The sequence below is a fragment of the Astatotilapia calliptera genome, chromosome 6 (genome assembly GCF_964374335.1).
Source record: "Astatotilapia calliptera chromosome 6, fAstCal68.1, whole genome shotgun sequence".
Taxonomy (NCBI): Eukaryota; Metazoa; Chordata; class Actinopteri; order Cichliformes; family Cichlidae; genus Astatotilapia; species Astatotilapia calliptera.
Window position 1 is genome coordinate 27,595,685 of NC_137427.1, and position 21,342 is coordinate 27,617,026.

A 21,342-nucleotide genomic window follows, 5' to 3' on the forward strand; every position below is an offset into this window, starting at 1 on the left:
CCAGCATCCAGGTTGGAGAAATTATGGTAAGATGGAGAGAGTATGTCCATAAACTGACAGAGAAGACAAGAGAAGGTACTATGGCACTATGATTAACACAGGATACAAGTAGCTGCAAACTAACATAGGTTAGCAGACATTCTGGCAAGGGTTAGTTGTAAGCGCTGGTCTTAAGTACTGCCGGTCTAATCAGCTCCAGCTGGAAGCCCTGGGAGGAGTGATGATGACCCAGAGGAGCAGCGCCAGGCACTACGGAAAAACACTAACTCACCCAGACCAAGCAGGAAACCACTCTCACCTCTCCAAAGTTTCCAATCAGCTGGCATGAATCTGCTCAGAAGGCTTTCAAGAGACTTAAGGAACTGTTTTATCACATCTGTGTGTGTGTAATAAATCTGCAAGCGTAGGAGATATTAATGGTTGAAAAGTCTTGACGTCTTGCTCAAATCACTGAATTTACACACAAGTCATCAGTTTCACATCACTCAGCTTTTAAATTGGCTGTTTCTTTACACCCGACTTTTGCAATACTTCTCCCACAGCAGATCTGTGCAGCAGTTTGTACTTGTGTGGAGAGAGTAGTCTATAATTGAGAGCTCATTAACCCAAGTCAGACTCAATGCTCAGCAAGTACCACCAGGTGTCTTACTCTTAATGGGGTATTATCCTAGTATATTATTATTTTATATAAGTAAATGAATTCTCCCGTCACTACTGACAGAGAAAAAAGACTGTGGCAGAAAGGCATCCCACCTTATTAACTGTGACTAGGCTTGGGAGACAGAGCTATTCATACATGGTTAGTCTGCTTACTCACATTTCATAAATGCTTTAGTGTGATAAAACTTACATCGACCATATTTTTCTATTCTATAAAAATCCACGAATGCAGATGCAAAATTACAAAAACAAACACACACAAAAAGTATAACTGTCCAAAAACTTATGGGCCTGCCTGTAGCTCCAAAATGAGTGCATTTCAGGCAGACGGAGGCTCGCTCCTCTCCTCATATCCAATCTTTTCAATGAAGCCTGCAGTGCAGGGGGAGTCCGACTGGTCTCAACTGGTCCCACTAATGCTGCTGCATTCATTCAGCACCCGTGTGGACATGAATGTTGATATTATAATTTCCTCTTCTCTACAGATACTTATTCCTGAGTCAAGGAGTAGCACCTAAATCTTGCCAAACACAGATATAGATCAAATCAAGTACACTTGTTTTCTCAACAATAAACGCAATATCAGTATTGGAGTGAAGCAGATCCAAATGTCTGGGTTTTACTTAAAAAATGGATAAGAAGGAGAATAAAGCACCATTCTTTATCATTTTAATTTTATTCATGGAGTGATTACTTTGTGTAATTTAGCTACAGAATTTGTAATGTATCCATATTTATTGTGCAGTCTGTTTCAGTGTTTACATTTCTTTAATTATAAAAACATGAAGAGGAAAAATTCATTAATTTTCATTAATTTCTTATTATATATACGTGTGTGTGTGTGTGTGTGTGTGTGTGTGTGTGTGTGTGTGTGTGTGTGTGTGTGTGTGTGTGTGTATAAATTTCTCAATTTATTTTTGATCGCATCTTAAAATTTCATTATTATTAGTAGCAGTAGTAGTAGAGGTATCTCATTAAGTTGGAGGAACCTCTCTAGTTTCCCCGCACGACGTCCGGATTTAATTTGAAGACGGACCACTTCCGGTCCAGCTGTCAACAGACCCCGCAGCACACGTGTTTCCACAGTTAAAATGGTGAGTATGTTGAACTGTGGGGTTTTCTGTTTGTGTAGCGTTAATAAAAGGCCTCTAAATGATCGGAGCTCGTCGTGTTTTTTAGCCGAAGATTCAGAGGGGAAAACCTGCGGAGAAAGTGGTTCATCCGTACAGCCGGAAGGCAGCTTATATGGCCCGAGAGGAGTGCAGACTTAGGAGGAAAGAGAGGTTTGTAGATGGCCGCAGAGATCAGCTCACCTTAACGAATCAATAGCATGTTGTTAGCCTCACATTTGAGCATTGTGTTAAACTCTTGCCATGTCTCCGCCTCCGCGCTGCGAGTCTGCAGATGCAAATACGAGCGTGGCTCCAGGGACATGTTATTAAATGTAACTTGGGCTGATTGAGACACTTCATCCTGCCTTGACAGTTTTCTTTAACCTCTTGTGTGAAGTAAACAGCGTCTGTGTGATGATTTAAAGGAGGTTTAACTGGTTTCTTTCTGATGCTGCAGGCAAAAGACTGAGAAAGCTACTCGTCTAAGCAACATTGGTGAGAGCAAGCTTTTCGTTCATGTTATTGCAAGAGCAAAAAAGAAAAAGGTGTTTATTGATGTTTTCTTTCCTTTTTTTCTTGTATCTCCAATCACAGGTGAGAAGCTCTTGTGGTTTCAGAGTGAGCTGGATCCAGCTAAGGCGACTTACACAAAAAAAGACGCCTGCGACATCATTGAGAGGTTTGGCTCTGGGCTTATGTTCATTTTGAATTTGGAGTACATTATTTTTCATTTGGAAGTGCACAAACAAAAAGAGAGAGAGAGCCCGTACATGCATTAAACTGTGAGCCCATCAGCCAGTCTGTGAGCTGCCCCAGTCTCTGGTGAGAGTGGTTCATGTTTTCAGGGCTGAGACTTCATCATCCATCAGCTGGCCATTGTTTACAAAACGCTACATGTCATCAGACAGCAGGTGATGATTTCATTTGGGCAAATAGAGCCTAGGGCTGCCACAAACGATTATTTTGATAGTCGACTAGTCACTGATTATTTTTGTGATTAGTCGACTAATCAGATCATCATCCATTGGACGTAAAACTACAGCTTATTGCACCAGCAGCATCTGCTCTTATATAACTATCATTAGCTTACAGCTTTAAGTGTTTAAGGTGCTAACTAAAAATAAAGACAAGATGATAGTTTATTAAATTTGAATGAAATTTGCAGATTGTCTCGGTGAAGTTTAATAAACTCCTTTCTATCTAAAATATAACAGGACACTGGAGTAAATTCTGGAGCATCTCACACTTCTGATGATCAGTTGTCTGCTTGACGTTTATTCAGCTGTGTAAAAACTATAACTTTAATCTCAGCCAAACCGATTTACTCAGGAACAAATAAAATACTAAAAAAAAGCCAAACAATAACATTTTTAAGTTATCTCAGTGACTTATATATGTTTAATCTGAGTAGCGAAAGACGGCGGTGGGTTTGAAAACGATTTCGGTGTTCTCACAGGCTCTAGTTAGCCTTGCCCCCGGCTAGCTATCCAGCTATTCGCTAACAGACGTCTCCGAAAACGTCGGCGCGCTTTTGAAAATATGTGGTGTCTTGATAAACTGAGCAGATATTTGAGGTTTACACAGCTACATTCTTGCCTGAAAATATGTTAAACGTTTATTTTGTGACCCAGAAAGAGTAATATTAAAACTAATTAGCTGCCGCCATTGTTGGAAACTGAGCTGGGCTGCGCTATGAATTCTGGGACAGAGCTACTTCTTCTTCGGGGTGTAACGGCAGCTGCCATCCTTGTACATGCAGCGGTGCCATCTTCTGTTTCAGTCCGTTATTACACTCTTAAATCTTACTAATTATTCCTGCGTCTTTTGTGATCTTACAAAGCTTCAAACGACGCATCGACTATTAAATCAGTCGTCGACAATTTTGATAGTCGACGTAATCGTGGCAGCCCTAATACAGCCCTCGTTTTATTCTCCAGCCTGCATGAACCCAACCCCCTCTACCATGATTGGTCGGTTCCACTCCGACTATAAACAGAAACCATCACCTTCAACAATCACAACCAAAAGTTTGAGCCGTGGCGTTAATTTTGTGCAGTTTTTATTCGAATGTATTCCTTTTTATGTGAAACGAAGATACAGATCAATCATATGTGTGTTTTATGAGTTTCAGAGTCTTTTGTGGTCACATAAATAACAGTTTAAGCAAGGAATTTACAGCACTGACTTTTCTTCATAACTTCTGCAGTTCTCTATGGTGTGCTGGATATCCATGTCAGGGGAAAATCCTGATTGTGTTCCCAAGTCGATCAGTTTGTCGCCAATAAAAACATCTTAAAAGACCAGCTTCTTTTATCGCTCCCAGAACAGTTTGGTGACAATCTTTGCATTTTCCAGCACAAAGGAGCACCGTGTCCCGAGGAAAAAATGGTAATTAAGCGGCCTGAAGATCATCAAATTAACTACCTAGATCCTAATGCCACCATAATCTAGTTACAGTCCTTGAACGTGAACAAGCAGAACCCCAGAACCTGTGATGAACCTGGAGCACTGATGAGCCAGGAATGAATCGCAATCAGTCAGGATTTTGCCCGGACACTGATATCCAGCACACCACAAAGAACTGCAGATCTCATGAAGAAGAAGGTTAAATACTGTAAACATTGACTTTACGCATAAATTATATTTTTCCCCCAATGAAAGTGTTTTAAACTCATGAAATACTTGTATATGTATCCTAAAATAAAATGAAGCAACAAAGTGTATGAACAGTAGTATGTTTTCTGTCTTCAGATACCTCCACAGATTTGACTCTGAACTTGAGCAGATTGAACTCATGAATGGGATCAAAGGTCGGCAGGGTCGTCTCCATGGCGCCAGAGAGGCCGTAATCAAACAGACCATCGAGCGAGAGCGGGCACAGTTTGAGGGTGTCGGTTTCGGTGAGTCCTCGTTTTTAAAAAAAAGAAATAAAAAAAAACGAGTAATTTATAGACACCTCTGGCTGTAAAACTGTCTGATCCTCTGCTGCGGTGTTTCAGAAATCCCCGACATCATCAATGGAAAACATCTGAAGACCTTTAGGTGAGTGGACGAGCTTTAATGAGCTAAACTCAACCTCTTGTTTCTCTTTGTTTGAGAAGATGTTATAATTATTCAGCTTCCATCATTTCACGGATTGGCTGATCAGCTGATAAAAGTGCATACATGGACTCTTAAGTCTGAACTTGAAATGATTCGATTTTGAAGACTGGTCATTAGTATTGTTGCATTTTTAAATTTTGCAGAGAGTGGACTGGGGACCTGAAGAAACTTCCGAATATTAAACTGCGCAAGGTCTCGAACAAAAGTTTAGAGTCAAAGAAGGAAGGAGAGGAGAAACACGAGGGCGAGGAGAATCAGGAGAATGATGATAATGAGGAAGATGGAAGCGATTTGGACAGTGAGCAAATGGATGAGATTTCAGACTCCCACTGAGACTCTTCATGTTGGACCTGCTGGAGTATTAAGACTTTCAGCACACTTAATGTGATGTGTGAGAAAATGCTGCTGCTATTCCTGGACCGTCCACGAGATGGTGCTACAGCCTCAAATAGCAAAGTCAGATTTTTTTTTTCCCAGTCTGAACTCCTGCTAAAAGTTTCTCAGTGACTTCACACCAGCCTTTCAGAGGTTTCTACATTCATCATTTATTGCACAAACAAATATGCGTTTCATGTAACCAGAATGCTCTGTTTTATTTAGAAAATAGCGGTTGCGGTGGGTTTAAGACACAGAGGAAACTGTATTTTCTGTGAGGTGAGAAACCAAATCGAGACTATAAAAGTGGTCATGTGTGAGTAACAGTCGCTTTGAGTAGGCCGACTTTGTGTTGGTTCGAATCAAGAGAAATGCTCATAATCTAATGTAAAAACATGAATGGGGGGAAACCATGAAAGCTCTAGTTACATCGACATATAAATAAAGGTTGTCCAGCTCAGGACCTCCGAAGCTGCAAACGACTGGGCTACTGTAGACTTTCTATTTTAACAAATAATCTGACGATAACTTTCAGACTATTACGTTTTTAGATCTCCGACTGAGCTAAAGGTTCAGTTTACGGTCTGTTTCTCTACTTATAACATCTGACTCTTTGGTGTCTGAAGACCTGATTGTCCAAAAGGAGAGTAAAGGTCTCAGTATGCTTCAGAGCTTGTCACACAGGCCCGATCAGGCAGGTTTAAAACAAACTCAAGCTATTGTATTTTTTTATCCTGCCTCACTCTCACTTTTGACAACTTTTCCAAATTCATTAAAAACTTTTGAGTAGTGTGTCTGCGGGTCATAGATCTGCACTTCATGTAAAGTGATTGGTCCATATGTTTTTTTCAAAAATACGACAGCAGCTCAACTTCTAAATGGAGAAGTCTCAGTGAACACCAGGGGCACAGATGTGTTACAGGTCTCAGAGTCAGCACCGTGGCTGCAGTGACTGAATCTGGAGCGTTTCAGAGTAGCCCTTATCTGCTACAATGTTGCATCTCTGATTCTACAATTCATGCGAGGCTTCAGCTGGGCCAATCAGGACTGTGTAGGCTCTCTTCTGGGACTTCCCAGCTCTCAGCAAGAGCAGCAGCAAGTCCCCCTCACAGAACAGTGGCAGCATCAGTGAAAGCAGGTCAGAGAAGCTGGGTGGTAAAAGCTGAAGCAGCTTATTAATTGTCCCGCCTTGTGGATGTGTGACAGTGTCAGCTGATGTGGGGACTGATTACGAGTCATATGCGTGATTCATTTGAAACATACTGAGACCTTTGATGAGCATCTGCAGAGTGTTCACATCTTTAACTCATATCAGTGCAGGTTGAGAAAGTGCATACTGGGATAAAATAGTGTCGGTAAACCACAAAACACGGTCTTTACGAGCGTTCTGTGCCGATGGCTTTGTTTCTGTCCTCTCTCCACACTCTGCCCCTCTTCTTTTCTTCGTGAAGCCCTTCTGACCCCAACTTTTCTGGATCACCGAAGGACTGGATCAGTTCGTTTGTCCAACAGCACCCACTGGAGTTGAGAACAACATTACAACACTGCACAAGTCCAAATCTCACTGTGCTCATTGACATTACCATGAGCAGAGTGGGATTATGGACTGTTCTCGGAGCAGGAGGAGATGAGTCAAACAGGGTTTTGCGCCGGCGCCACGGCAGCCTCCACTGACGTGTCAGAGTCCATCGGAGCTGCCGGAGCTGGGGCCTGGCTGACCGGCACCTCCACGGTTTCATGCCTGCCATTGGCGATGGTGCTTTGCCGGGCCTGGGGGTTGTGCAGGTCCTTCTCAGGACAGTTCTGCACAGTGATGATGCGATTGAAGGCCTTGAGGCGGCGCCACAGCTGCAGGTAGACTTTACACTGGATGTACATAAAGATGAGGCCACCCGTGAAGCCAATGGCCACCACAATCAGCTTAGTCCAGAAGGGCCACTCCAGCACACCTGAAAGGACACCGACACACACACAGCAGCTGTTAGTGCCCCTCGCAGACGTGTGAGGGGTCAAGATGGTGGCATGTGCAGAGCTGTGCTTACCCTGCGGCGTATAGTACTTCAGAAGAGAAACTCTCCATAATTCGGCTGCAATCAAGAGCGATTTCTCTTTTTAATCTCTGGAGAAAATATTCTATTGTGCAAACACTGTAGAAATACTCTAAATATTAATGCTTATGATTTTATAGGTCATATGTATTTTTCTGCATCTACTCTTACGTCCTACATCGTAAACACAACACGACACACACCACCACTGAACACAACCATGAATGTAGAAGAGCACTGAGGGGTGTTAACTGTGACTTGAAGGATAACTCGTGGATCAGAGGATACTGATCAACAATCGCATCATCTTCACATTCCTGAGAGTGTTCATCTCACAGATTTCAGGTATAAGTAGTGTACCATGCAAATTACTTTTGCATTAGTTTCCAAGTGGTTTTCTCCATCCGGCTGTTTTAAAAAAATTATTATTATTATGTTGTTAAGATTATACTCCGAGGCTGCAGTGGGAACCTTCCTGTCTTTGAAGTATAACATCTGAAACCTTATTGTTGCAGACAGTTGGTCTTTGGGTTTCACTTTCCAATAAATTTGGTAGGTGTTTCTCTTAGAATTACCAAAGAATGTGTCACCTTTGTCAAAATAACTTCCTGTAAACACATCGCAGACTTGACAAAGATTTTCCTGCAAACAGTCCCAGAAAGACTATTTGACCAGTGTCAAAAGAAAATGCACCAGCGGCGACAGTTTACTTGAAAAATGCAAAGATTTCTGTTCAGTAAGGTAACACTGACTTTTACTGCATGTTAATGCAATAAAAATCTGATTATAATAAAATTGAAACATTTTCAGTAAATGTTAATTTCCCCAGAAACACAAAAATGACACATTAAACTAAAAGCTCTTTTATATTCGTTAACAGTGACTTTCAACTTCATTAGGTCCCGCTGCCTTGATTCTTCGTTGCACAGATTCAACAAGGTGCCGGAAACACATTTTGGTCCATATTGACACAACAACATCACACAGTAGCTGCAGATTTGTCAGCTGCACAGTCGTGATGTGAATCTCTCGTTCCACCACATCACAAAGCTGCTCTTTTGGACCGAGGTCTGGTGACTGTGGAGGCCATTTGTGTACAGTTAATACATTGATTTGAACATTGTGTGACATGGTGCGTTATCAGGAGATGTGCATACTGTTCTCATAAGGGGACAAAATCAGTCTGGCCCATCTCCTCTGATCTGTGGCATTAGCAAGGAATTTCGTTCCATAGAACCGCTGCACACTGGTTGTGTGGGAAAATCTTAGTCCATCAACAGTTTCTGAACTACCCAGATGAGCCCATTTGGCACCAACAACCATGACGGCGTCCCGTCACTTAAATGGCCCTACTTCTTCATTCTGATGCTCAGTTTGAACATCAGCAGATGATCTTGACCATATCTAACCAGCCAATGTGATTGGCTGATTAGATATTTCTTTTAATTGGCAGTTGAACACATGTACCTAATAAAGTGGCCTGTGAATATGGCAAGCGCGATGTAGTTACTTGGCCACATACCACAAGTATTGCTAAACATGCTCAGTTCAGCAGCTTCACACATTTATTTTGAGACTTTCAAATGTTATAAACTGTCTGAGAAACTGCAAGTTAACTCTTCAGAGGATGTCTAAAAGCAAAGTCCGTCTTCCACACTAGAGCAGGACGCCTAATGTGTCTAATGTTTAGGGACGACTATCACAGTAAAACACCTAATGTATAATGTACCTAATATACCCAAACAGGCGAAACTTTTTAAAATCACTTAACCAGAGTCAGGCATACCTGCAGGTTAAAGGTACCCTGTGGGGTGCTGTGGGGGCATGTTGGGAGTGGATTATGCACACTGTATTCTTTGACATATTGTACCAGTAGAGTTGAAGCTAATACACTTTGCATGGTTACAATCCTGTATAAATCCATTCCACCCACATCAATACCGGCCATAAGTAACTGACTACACCAGAAAAGAAACATTAAAGAAGTTAAACCTACTCTGTGTGAGTGAGTGGAAACTCCTTTCCACTCACTCATGCCATCTGTATGAATGAATCAATGAAAAGGAAAACAACACCCACACATTAATGCACCCATTTTAGGAGTTCTTACTAATTCTGTGTATTTGTCGGTTATTCTATAAGAGAAGAGGTGAATATGAAATCTGAGGGATTTTATGGCTCATAGGGTGCATTAACAAACGCTACGCACATCCAGAAAAAGAAAGTGAAGTAAGTGGGTGAAAGGTGACATTCAATTATAATTCTCATTTAAAAAAGACAAACTATCAGCAGACAATTTAATTATAATTATAAATATAGATCCACACATTGATCATAGTAGATGATAATAAAAAAAGAAGGCTTTTTGTTTATGTTACATGTGGTGAGAAATAGTATCCAACATGTAACTATGGACACACGTGTTGACATGCAAACAGTGAAGGAGACACCACAGGGACCGTACTGCATGCTGCCTGACTCTGGCGTGTGAGCGGCGGGGAGGCGAAGGGAAAGCACTGACCGTTCTTTCCGAGTCGGATCTCTTCAGCAGTTCTCCTCACCAGAATGTAGACCGACCACAACATACACACTATCGCTATCAGGTGAAACAGCACTGAACAGAAGATCTTCCTCCTCTCGCTCTTCGACATGTGTAGCTTCTCCCACTGGAAGAAAGAGGCGCGAACACAGGAGGGAGACAGAGAAACACGCTCAGAACTGCCCTGCATATCTCAGCGCTTAACGCTTTTCAGGAAGACCTAAGTGTGTGCGGCGTACCTTGCTTAAAGGTTTGAGCTTCGTCTCCATGATGAAGTCAAATTTGCAGAGTTCACAGCAGCGAGTGTCGGAGGATTTGATCCACTGGTTGAGACAGGCCTGATGAACAAAACTGAGGCTTCCCGTGCAGCGACAGGGCATTATCAACGGACACTCGTCGTCCCCCTCACAGTGGCAGATCCTGCACACAGACAGAAGGAGGAGAAATGACCTGCAGTCTCTGCACTGTTTTATTTTAGTGCCTCTCTTTGTCTTTGTTTGTTTGGCCTCATCTGGGCAATGAAGATAAACTTGGGGTCAGTACATGATCAGTTTTCACACTTATGTAACTAACCTGCAGACCTCCAGCTCAGAGTCGTCAGAGCAGGGATGCGGTGTGTTCCCATTCGCACCACAGTGTTTCTGGAGTGTGGGCACTGACATATCCCCGCCCCCTGAACCCTTCTCCTGGTATCTCTTGGTGATGAGCTCCTCGCCGTCATCGGCCAATGAGGAGCTGCCTCTTGGGCTCTGTGACTTGTAGCTCTTCGTATCCTTATCTCTGCCCTGCGATCGATCCCTCTGCGATGCATGGCCGTCTCTCTTCACTGAGCTCCCGTGGTTGTGGCGCTTCTTAAGGCCGCTGCTGTCCTCCATCAGAGGTTGACTCTCTTTCCCTTCATCTGAGCCCACAGATTGCAGCTCCATGATCTCGGCTTTGTCTTCTCCTCCTTTGTGTGGGTTTATCACCTCCCTGTCCCGGCTGCTCCCGCTGCGGCGGCGCGCTCTTCTGGCTTTCTCTTTGCTCCAGCTGCGGCTCTCGCGGCACGCCTCATCCTCAGAGGAGTCTGAATGCGGCGCACCTGTGCACCGGAAGCGAGGCGGGAGATCCCTCCGGTTCCTGAAGGAGTGCTCCCTCTTCTCGCCCAGCTCACTACGGTCAGAGCTGAGGCTCCGGTCGCTGTGGTCGTGCTTGCCATTGGTTTCCACGCAGTCGATGGCCGTGCAGCTGCTTCTCTTGCGGCGGTGACGTCGCTTCACCTGCTTTTTCTGTGCCTGAGCCGATGAGCCCAGAGTGGTGCCAGTGACCGTCATTGCAGAGGAGTTGTGCGTGTGCTTTTTGTGTTTGCGTGACTCAGACACATCCTCCTCTAAGCGGGTCAGCTGTCCAGAACTAAACACACACACACACATTCACACACAGATGGAGATGAAATAAAGTGAAACAAGATGGAAAAACATAAATCTGTCATAACTAAAGCAATGGGCTGAAACATAGCTGCATGATTTTAAAGATTAAGTTTAGTCAATTTACTAGTAACAATTTATGCTACCATTTTTGATTTTGATTACTTACAGTAACAAGTAACTGGACTTTACACCATTGCAACACTGATTCTTTTCTTTTTCAGGCTTTCTGGTGTATTTACGGTAAAATGACACTTCTCTTTATATATTCTCTGCTGTCATTCAGATTAATTTCTAAGTGACAGAATTAGGGCTGCCTATGATTTCTCTCTTATACTTGGAAACACGTTATGATCACAGAATATCTCATTCTTCTTTAATTAATGTAGATAACAAAGAGTTATTTGCTATTAGAGGTTGCTAACACAGCTTCTGTTTCATTTGAAGCTGAGAGTAGTTGGACAGAAGCTGCCGCTGCAAAACAGGAAATGGATAATAGGAAACAGAATGGAAACTACAGCTTATGATCAGACTAAATAATCAAACAAGCAGGCAGTGGACATGGACTGAACTTAGGACAGCAAATTAAGGTGCTAACACACACACACACACACACACACACACACACACACACACACACACACACACACACACACACAGAGGCTTGTTTCGACCATGAAGCCAAAGGACTGAGCCTGTCAGTGTGGCCAACACGGCACCAGTGGGTATAACAAGCTGAAGGTTTCCATTTCTGCAATCAGTCATCTCCCCCCATTGATTGCACTATGGGAGCGCCACAGCACACATTTTAAGTTTGTTATGCCCTTGGGGTGCAGCCGACCATGCTAATTCAGTCTCCCACTCAGAAGAGAAGTGTGCATGTTAATATCACAGAGAGAAGGCTGGCTGCTCCTGGCTTTAAAAGAGATGTCTGAACAGATATTTGCAGATAGTCAAGGAATGGAGTCTCTCTTCCCAGGTAACTGTAACTGCAAGAGAAGCCAATCTTACCTGCATATGTCCTGAGCGGATGGTGTTATGGATGTCCTTGAGGCTGTAGTGAGCCCTGCAGTCGAGTTGCTAGCCTGCAACCACCAACATCCTCTATTTAGTGCATTCTACAATTACTTATGAGTTACTAAACAACCAATCACACATTGTTTTATGAATCAGGTGCCAGTAAATGTTTACTGGTGCTCAAATGTGGTTGCATTTTAATTTTTTTATTCATTTATTTTTTGTAGAAGGTACTCCTGAAATACCCAAAACCCTAAGATTTGAGTATCAAACATACTCCTTAATGTACTATCATTTGTCATGTGGGTGACCCTTTACTGTAACTCTTACTGTAGGTACTGACAATTTAACTTACCTAATGCATAAAATATAGACAGTAGATATATATAAAATACTACAATAAGATTGAAGGTGAATCATTAATTTCTGAGGGAAAACAGCTTTTAGATTCTCTCCTACACACTGCAAAAAGTTTTCTTCCACTGTGCTTGCATTCAATAATCAGTGACACTGAGTAGGTTGCACCTCATTTATGCACCCATAAAATCGCTGCTGCTTTTTGAAGCTCTTTTAGCTAATATGTGAACAAAAAACTGCTTATTTCCGCCTCTGGCAAAAGTAGAGTAACTAGAGCTATTTGAGCTGCATTTCTGGTCATGTAAAAAACTTAACTTCCGTGTTATGATTTCTACTTTCAAATCGGGTTTAGTCTCAGATGATTCATCGGAATACACTGAAGACAGTCTTCAGCCGGTGATGTTGTTTTTGTTAAAAACAGCTGCCTAGTGCTGCTAAAAACCAGCGTGAGGGTAGCGAGCCTTATTTATTTGAAGGCCGTGCGAAAAAAAAAATAGAAAAGACTTATAGATGTGATAAAAAAAAAAGTGATCTGTAGCTTTTCAAATGATGATTGATGTTTATATGAGAAATCTGAACTAATGGACCTTAAATGAAAATTGAGTACTCTGTGTGAGTCATGCATCAGTGTGCACTTGGTGTTTTGTGAACATCCATCTCTACTCTAAGTGTGACACACACCCTAACCACATTCTCGTACATCAAACTGTGCTTTCCCATGCAATGCTACCGTACACTATGAACTGTGACCTTAATTTTAATGCTTTAAGCACCGATATTTAACAGTTACCTTGGAGATGTTGCTGGATCGACTCCCTGAGCGCCCAGGTGCCTTCCTCCCCTGCAGGGGAGATGGAGAGACAGAAAATCATTAGAGCCCAATAAACACGCTGAAGGATGTGATGCTTTAATAGTGCGCAGCAGCTGTGGAGCCTGAGGCTTTTAAACCAATGATTTCTTTGGCACACAACACCAGACAGAACCATAAAATCATATTGGAACAATATTTTACAGCCCTTGTGTCGACTTCAGCTAATGGCTGATTCACCCGAATATGTGTTAGTGCAATCTGCTGCAGAGCTGCTGCTGCTTTTTTTTTTTTTCTGTGTATGATAATGATAGATAAAGTCTTTTAAACTACTCAAATATGCCCATGTCAAGTTCAGGAAGGTGAATATTAATGCACAGAAAAGCAGCAAAAGGGTTTTGTTTTTTTCATTTATATTTGTTTGTTTCTTTTCTTTTTTTTTTTTTGAGAAATGAATGCCGCATAATAGCTTTAGCAATAACTTCTAAATCACCTGGCGGCTTCACCTTCAAACTGCAATCATTATAATTTAAATCAAATGATTACACACATCAGGCATGCTGTTAACGTTCAAACTAAAGTTTAAATCTTCCCCGTGCCCCCACCCACCCAACACCAAGACCTCCAAAAATAGGCGAGGTGAGAAATGTGTCTGTTTTTGTAGAAAAGACACTAAAGTTTAAATCTGCAATAAAAACAAAACTCCAATAATCAAACTAAGCTGCTTTTAACACCAGCAGGTATTCAGCGCTGATCAGTCCTACTGTGTTTACCGATGAAAATCCAGCATCAAGAGTCGTGCACAGCCTCATGTCCTTGCTGCTTCATTGTGACCTGAGCTAAAGCCAGCCAATCCTATTACCTGGTTGTCCTGCTAAGAGCTCAAGATGCTGCTCTGCAATGTGTCTCTATTTAAAGGCAACTTAAGGCACTTTTTCTAGAATCTGCCCTGAGCGCTGATTGTCTGAACTCACCTATTAGACCTTGGGCTTCGCCAGCAGACATCTGTGGCCTGCAGCAGCTTTACTTACCAATGAGATGGTGGCGAGTGGGAGCTACCAAGTGACGACCAGCTGGTAAACCACCAAGAAGGAAAATATCTTCTCCATAATAATTTGGTGCCAAATTATTTTCCAGACACTTTCGATCTGTCCTGATCCCAAAATTCTTACCATCATATCACTGAAACCTAGCTTCTAGTTTACGTATGAACCACATCAACAACATGGCTCAATTCAAATGAAATCAGCTGGTTGTGAGTTGGGAAAGCTACAGATTGCTGAATAAGTAATGCAGATGAACCGAAGCAGTCACAGCGAGCAATTATTTTTCTGGTTCGCTTTCATCCTCAGCCACATGGACCTTTGCACCTGCATTATGGGATTAAATCTGGCTTTGTTGCAGATATTTGTTGGATACTGTTTTAAGTATCATACATGCAATGAGCTCAAGCTAATAACCTACCAACTGTCTGCTACTGCTGTGGGTGGGCAGTGGAGAATGAACTGGCAGGAGTTAAAAGGACAATGGACATCATGGATAAAGCTGGCTGTATTTTCCTTTCTGTCAATAAATCCTAAAACCAAAGATGTAACTGCAACTTTTCCCAAAACCAGTACCCATCTGATCCTAATGTCATATATTATAGAGTATCTATAACACCTGTCAGTATGAAAGTGGACACTTTAAAGGGCTGAGATTTGTTAAGTTTTATGTATCTTACAGGATGTTTGTGGAGTTCAAAGTTGGAATGTTAAATGTGCGTGGTTTTTCCATAGATCTATTTTTTTAAATACTTGACATAAAATAGGAAAACCTGAGCTTGCATCAGCCCATACACAGCCACAGTTGTAGGTACACTCTGTGAAAATCACTGAAATAAATAAGAGACACTGACAAGCAGAGAACTGCATCATCTAAGCTGATCAAGGGATTTTCTGATGGCCACTTTTAAATCAGTGCAGCCCTGCTTGGATTCAAAGCAAACACTCCTCTGCCTTTTAGAGGAGATGGACACGTGTTCACATGTATGTGACCAGTTATAATTACTCACATCATCTTTCCAAAGTTTCATAATAAAAAGGGTATTTCTAAGAAGATACAACTACTGATGCCTGGGAGTCGTGTAATTCCTTCCAGTCAGGTTGGTTTCCGTGTTGTGGTAAACCTCTAATGCGTCAAAAAAACAAACAAAAAAACCCCCCAGAAGTGGGTGATCAAAGACTACAGCTATGAAAGGAAATAATGAGATCTTGATTTTGTTTGGAGTTTTTTCCATTAACATTAATGCTTACCCCCAAAACACAACCAACATCAGCTACACAACCAGTGAGCTAAAGCAGACATTCTCCAACAAAACTGATTTATTTTACCAAACTAGAATATCTTTTGGAAAAGACGTGCATGGACATGTATGTGCTGTTTTATTATTTTAAAAAAGTAATAGATGGGGCGATTAATACCATTTTCCTTCTTGCATTCTGTTGCTCTAAATAGTGTTTAACATTGCTTAAAACAACAAAAAAGAAATCAACAGGAAACAGACTTGAGCCTGCCAGGCCAACTGTTTCCTCCTGCTTCTAGTCTTTGTGCTATGCTAGGCTAAACACATCTGGGACCAACCTTAACTCATAGATAAAGTTCCAAAACACGTCATGTGTGAGTTGCTACAACTTATCGATACCCTGCAACTGAGTCTTTCACCCTTCTAAGGCCAACAAAGCCCAAACAATTCAAGCACACTTCCTTTGATGGAGCATACGTACAAATAAAGAAGAAGCACCTCTCAGGTAAGAAAAGAGGCCAAAAACAAGGGAGGCAGCACAAGTTTGTCCTACACCTAAAAATAAATACTGCACAGACCCAGTCAGATAGTTAACCTGTCTTTTATAAAGCACGTGTGCACAATATGCTTTACATGATAAAGGGGTGAGATGTGTCTAACTGCACAACAGCAGTCTAGCAGACAAAATAACACTTTGTGTATTTATAGACGTTTTCTAGCTTGCTCATTGTGTGAATATGTAAAACAGTTTCTTGCCTTTCTAAACGAAAGGACATTACATCAATTCGAAATACATCTATGTGACAACAAAGGTTAATCAAGAGAAAAGCAAAAAGAAGCTTTACCCTTAGCAGACGAGCATAAAGCACCATAATACCATAATAATGACTGCGTTCATAGCACTGGTACAGTACTGACACTTCAATTCTTTGGCTGGCACATAACAGAGATTAAAAAATACTATTCAAAGATATAAGAGCAAATGCTATTCTACAATTCCTAATATCAGGGCTAAACACTCACAAAAATACTTTGGTCATGAATTCTTAGAGAAAATACACGACATCAAATTTTTTAAGTGCATCAACTTTTAAATGCCACAGCAAAAGAGGGCAATAAGAAACTGACCATCATAAGACTCCAGCAAAACACATAATTCCTCTAGATTTAGCTTCTATAAGCTATAACTGATAGCTCTCCAGTAATGAAGTGAAGTTTCAGAGGTAGCGTACTGCTGTCGCTCACCTGAACCTCGAATCCTCTGTTGGCACTCTGGCTCTGATGCACAGCAGAAACTCTGGCGAGTCTGTGTGTGGACATGTGCATGTTTCTTCAGAGGGGATTAAGTGATGTAGCATGGACTGAGGGATGTATTTTGGTTCTGTAGTTTGGCATACGATCAAACACACCTACAGCCACATTTAGACAACCAACCGTGACACTGCAGCTGCACACTTTATATTTGAAAACGGTGCATTTGACAAAATTCCAGCTTTAAACAACCTCAGAGCATTTGTGTCTTTATAACACAAAGTGTTCACTGAGCCACAGTGAAAGTTCAGGTGAAAACAACAGATACAATTCCATAAGAAACCCAGAGTCACAGACCAAACTGACCAACAACTGTCAGCAAATCCTGACTTTATTATCAAGTTCTGATTGTTCCAACAATATATTTTTTTGTTTGTTTTTTGTTGAAACTTCAGCCGAATATCAACCATAAACAGATCGTCTTAAGATGCAGATCAAAACGGTAGAAAGGAACAGTGTTTCAGTGCTTTACGAGCACAAGCCGTAGCATTTAAAAACATGGAAATCCAAATGTAACAACTATGCATCTCACCATCTGGAAAGTGTCTGATTAGCAGCAGCATCGTTTTTCAGCATGACCAAGATCACCAAAAACACTGCCAATGCAGTGAAAACATACCTGGATAGAAAAACAGACGATAAAACACCATCAGTCATGGATCAGAGCCATGACCTCAACGTTACTGAAGCAGTGTGATATCTTCTCAACAGAGAACAGAACAAAAGGCAGCCAACATACAAAGAAGAGCTCTGAATGTTCTTCAAGAAGCCTGGAGAACTATTCCTGAAGACGACTTGAAAACTTACAAGAAATAGAGAGTTCAGGCTGTGCTGATGATCAAAAGTGGTTATACTAAATTCTGACGTACAAGCTTGCCAAAATTGTACAAACTCTGTTTTTACTTCATATACTGTATTTCCATTTATTCCATGTAGTACTGCAAATCCATCAGTTCTGACAAGATCTCCAACACCACCGGCTGAAATGCAGCCCAAAACCATACAGAGCCTCCACCTCCACATTACAAAAGGCCCTAGACTCTCCTGACCTCCTCCTTATGTAATGGTAATTTGAACCAAAAATGTAACATTTGGATTCATCACTCCATGAGACCTGTTGCCCCTGATTTTCAGCGCAGTTGTTTTGCAATTTGACATACCTCAACCTTTTCTTCCCGTTTCCCTTCCTAAAGAATGACTTCTTGACAGCAACCCTTCCAACAGTAGATGGATCTGCTGAAGGTCCGGATGCATCTCTCAGGTTTTGTGTCAGGTATTTGCTGGATTTTTTTTCCCATTTCTTCAGTACATGACTCTCAGATAGTGTTCATCTGCTGCAGATAGTTTTTAGGCCTGCCACTTCTTCATCTGCTATTTTCTTATCCATTTTCCTCAAACTTTTAAGGACACTCTGCACACCATGCCAAGAAGTTTTTGGCTAAGAGCTCACTAACAAGGAATCACACTGATGGTGCAAAAATAATATTCTATCCCTGTGGTAAAAGTAGAATACATTTTTAAACAAGATCAGAACAGCTTACTGTACAAACACCAATGTTTAGATATTACAGTTATTGCAGGTGTTTCTGCAATAGAAGCAGGATAAGGTTCCTCTGGTGGAAGTGCCCCACAAATCCAGCCTTAAACCACTGGTGTAACCAAACAGTAATGGTACACATGATGTATCATGGTTGATTTATTCAGATTAACTTTGAGTCCATTAACTGTATTTTCTTCACTGGATTGTTCTCAGCTGCAACTGAAAAAAAGAGGAAAATTGCAACAAAAAAACCCAAAACAAAACAAAAAAACCCCCCCACAATGTAATGAAATGATGAACATTTCCAAAAGTCTGTATACTTTTGGGACTGCTCTACAAGATTAAGAAGAAAACACAACACTGCACCAACCTGAGGAAGCTGGCACAGCTATTTCAGCAATTTCTCGCTTCATAAGCAGATTTGTAATGATTAGGGGGATATCAAAAACAAAGAAACTAGCCTGGGAAGACTTATTCAACAAATTATGTATGAGTATTATTTGTTAGATAATGTATGGGCATTATACTCATCCTGTTCTTTATCAGTACTGTCAGAGAAATACAGCACTATGCTATGCATCTGACTTTATCACCTGTGACCAGATGTGTAGCAGTTTTTGTACCACAGCATACCATGAAGTGAAGTGAGGTCAAGTTTAGGCCCATTCCTGACATTATGAAACCATTGCTCTGATGGTGGAAAACTTTAATCAGCAACTGAAGAACTGCAGATATCAAGGAGTATTTTAAGATGGAATGTTATTTTGGATAAGTTGATGCTATATTAAAATTGTATACAGCTTAAATATCAAGATGATAAATTTGACCATTCAATTTGTTTAGCGAGCTCTCCTGCATGAAAAATGCTTACGTATATGAGCTGTGCTCCATCAGCTCCTACAGCTGTGTGTGTGCCATGATGTGTCACTGTGGGATATTTTACTTGCTGTGAACTGATGTGATGTAATTTAATCCTTCAGTCTGTGATATGATAGCTATGATGTCAGGCTCTACCTCAAAGCACCAAACCCCAAGTGAAGGATCTGTGATACATCTATACTGTACATGTGTGTTGTTTAGTGAGTGAGCTGAAAAGCCTGGGAACTGAAACTGAAGGCTGATAAAAAACACGCACAGAAGCGTGCGCGCGCACACACACACACACACACACACACACACACACACACACACACACACACACACACACACACAATGTCCACAAGATTAATACTGAATCGATTTACCTCAGCCTTCTGACAGCAGAAACAACTTTTTTGCAATCTTAAATCACCAACTTTATGCTACTTTTAAGCCTTAACCAAAAAAACAACAACACAACGGTCACACAAAGCCTTTACTCACCCTTAGTGAAATTTCGAGGTCAGAGACTCACCTCGGTCTTGTCTTTGGAGCGAAGAGCACTCTTGCCATTGTTGGCTATGTCCCTGGACGGAACCACAGTTATCTGTTGTACTGGCATGCTGCTGTTTCCAGGCAACGCTCCGGAGTTACTCCCACAGCATTCCCAGTCCTGTCCTCCAATCTGCGTCCCTGCGTGGGATCTGTTCTCGCGTCCGCAAGCTCGTTCCTGAAATAAGAAGAGGCACTCCCGGATCGCACTTATTTATCGAGCCAATCCGGATCATCAAGAAGAGCGGAGATGAAACGGGATCAGGTCACCGTGGTAACAAGAAGATAGCAGGATGGTGGGGTGTGAGGTCGTCATGACGACTGGGAAACTACTCCACAGTGCCCACCACCTCCTCCTCTTCCTCCCCTTTTTTCGCTTTCCTCCTGAGAGCGAGACAAGAGAGGAAGAGTTGAGATGGAGCTGAGCAGTAAACAAGGAGGCAGGGAAACTGTGTTGTTGTGACGCACGTGTGTGTGAGTGTGTGAGAGTATGTGTGTGTTCTTGTGTGTCTTTGCAAAAGGGGTGGAGCCAGGATTTTGTCGCTGTATAACAAGCATAAGGTCCACGAGGATTAGGGCTTAGACTAACCTCAATCTCCTCCTCAGACCAGTGGCGCTGCTAATAAGCTTACACAACTTGTGCACATGGACAGCACTCACTCATACACACACCTCATTCCTTCAGTCATGTTAGGCAATTAAACGAACATTAATATCTGACTCGCTATGAAAGGACAAATCTCCAGCCATATCAGTCTTCACTTCAAAGAGTGCGTTTGTGTGTGGGAGGGTTGTGTGTGTGTGGGTGGCAAGGATGTAATCCTATTTCACATGGTCTCGGGTCACGAGGATTATGATTGATATAACCGGAAAATGTGTGACTGAAAGTGATTACTGAAAAGCAGGGGCATCTTCACAGACATGCTCAGGTAGTATTAGAGAAACTAGAGCCAGGAGTTAAACTAGGAGCAACTAAAGATGCTTTTAAAAAGTAGCTCAAACTACTTTGTGAGACAAAGAGTTACAAAATACATGTGACACATTTAAAAAATAAACAAAGCACCCCAATATTCACAGGTTACACATAAACTAGGGCTGTGCGATATGACCAAAATCTCATATCCCGATATAAGAATTCTATCGTCCGATAACGATATAAATCACAAAAATGTAACATTTTCTGTAAATTCTGTGAATCTCGGGCAGCTCGTCTTGCTGGAAGTGTTTCCAGCTGCGCGTCATGTAGCTGGAGTCGAGTGTTTTAACCGATGCATGAAACTATACATTTTTAGACATAAGTTGTAACAGCCGCCGTTTTCTTTGTATTTATTACACGGCGTGCTGCGGGGAAAAGCCTGTTCTAACGTTTGAGT

At 41.7% G+C, this 21,342-nt stretch overlaps 2 protein-coding genes across 5 annotated transcripts; one reads left to right on the forward strand and one right to left on the reverse strand.

Moving 5' to 3' along the window:
* The first annotated feature begins 1,614 nt into the window (after nt 1-1,614).
* tma16 (translation machinery associated 16 homolog) lies at nt 1,615-5,728 on the forward strand. Its single transcript, XM_026171397.2, has 7 exons — nt 1,615-1,754; nt 1,840-1,943; nt 2,230-2,267; nt 2,367-2,451; nt 4,524-4,672; nt 4,772-4,814; nt 5,018-5,728. Exons 1-7 carry the CDS (start codon nt 1,752-1,754, stop codon nt 5,205-5,207), a joined length of 612 nt encoding a protein of 203 aa, XP_026027182.1. The 5' UTR covers nt 1,615-1,751; the 3' UTR covers nt 5,208-5,728.
* marchf1 (membrane-associated ring finger (C3HC4) 1) lies at nt 5,395-20,457 on the reverse strand. 4 transcript variants are annotated; one of them, XM_026171394.2, is made up of 8 exons: nt 19,953-20,457; nt 13,407-13,457; nt 12,254-12,327; nt 10,410-11,228; nt 10,076-10,256; nt 9,819-9,963; nt 7,292-7,336; nt 5,395-7,198 (listed from the first exon to the last, which is right to left on the reverse strand). In XM_026171394.2, the coding sequence occupies exons 1-8, from the start codon at nt 20,037-20,039 to the stop codon at nt 6,882-6,884; spliced, it is 1,719 nt and encodes a 572-aa protein (XP_026027179.2). In that variant the 5' UTR covers nt 20,040-20,457; the 3' UTR covers nt 5,395-6,881. The 4 variants fall into 4 exon arrangements, with proteins under 4 accessions (XP_026027179.2, XP_080159145.1, XP_026027180.2 ...); XM_080303019.1 differs by having other exon boundaries at nt 19,922-20,456; XM_026171395.2 differs by lacking the exon at nt 19,953-20,457 and adding an exon at nt 16,954-17,806.
* Nucleotides 20,458-21,342: the final 885 nt, after the last annotated feature.

Bases quoted from the DNA above. Each gene is read 5' to 3' on its own strand.
- marchf1 (XM_026171394.2), bottom strand. From the start codon at position 20,039: ATGCCAGTACAACAGATAACTGTGGTTCCGTCCAGGGACATAGCCAAC. The intron at 10,257-10,409 runs GTTAGTTACATA...GTCTGTGTGCAG, and splicing joins TCTGAGCTGGAGGTCTGCAG to GATCTGCCACTGTGAGGGGG. The intron at 7,337-9,818 runs GTCAGTGCTTTC...TCTTGATTGCAG, and splicing joins GATCCGACTCGGAAAGAACG to CCGAATTATGGAGAGTTTCT.
- tma16 (XM_026171397.2), top strand. The intron at 1,944-2,229 runs GTTTGTAGATGG...CTGATGCTGCAG, and splicing joins AGACTTAGGAGGAAAGAGAG to GCAAAAGACTGAGAAAGCTA. The intron at 2,268-2,366 runs GTGAGAGCAAGC...CTCCAATCACAG, and splicing joins TACTCGTCTAAGCAACATTG to GTGAGAAGCTCTTGTGGTTT.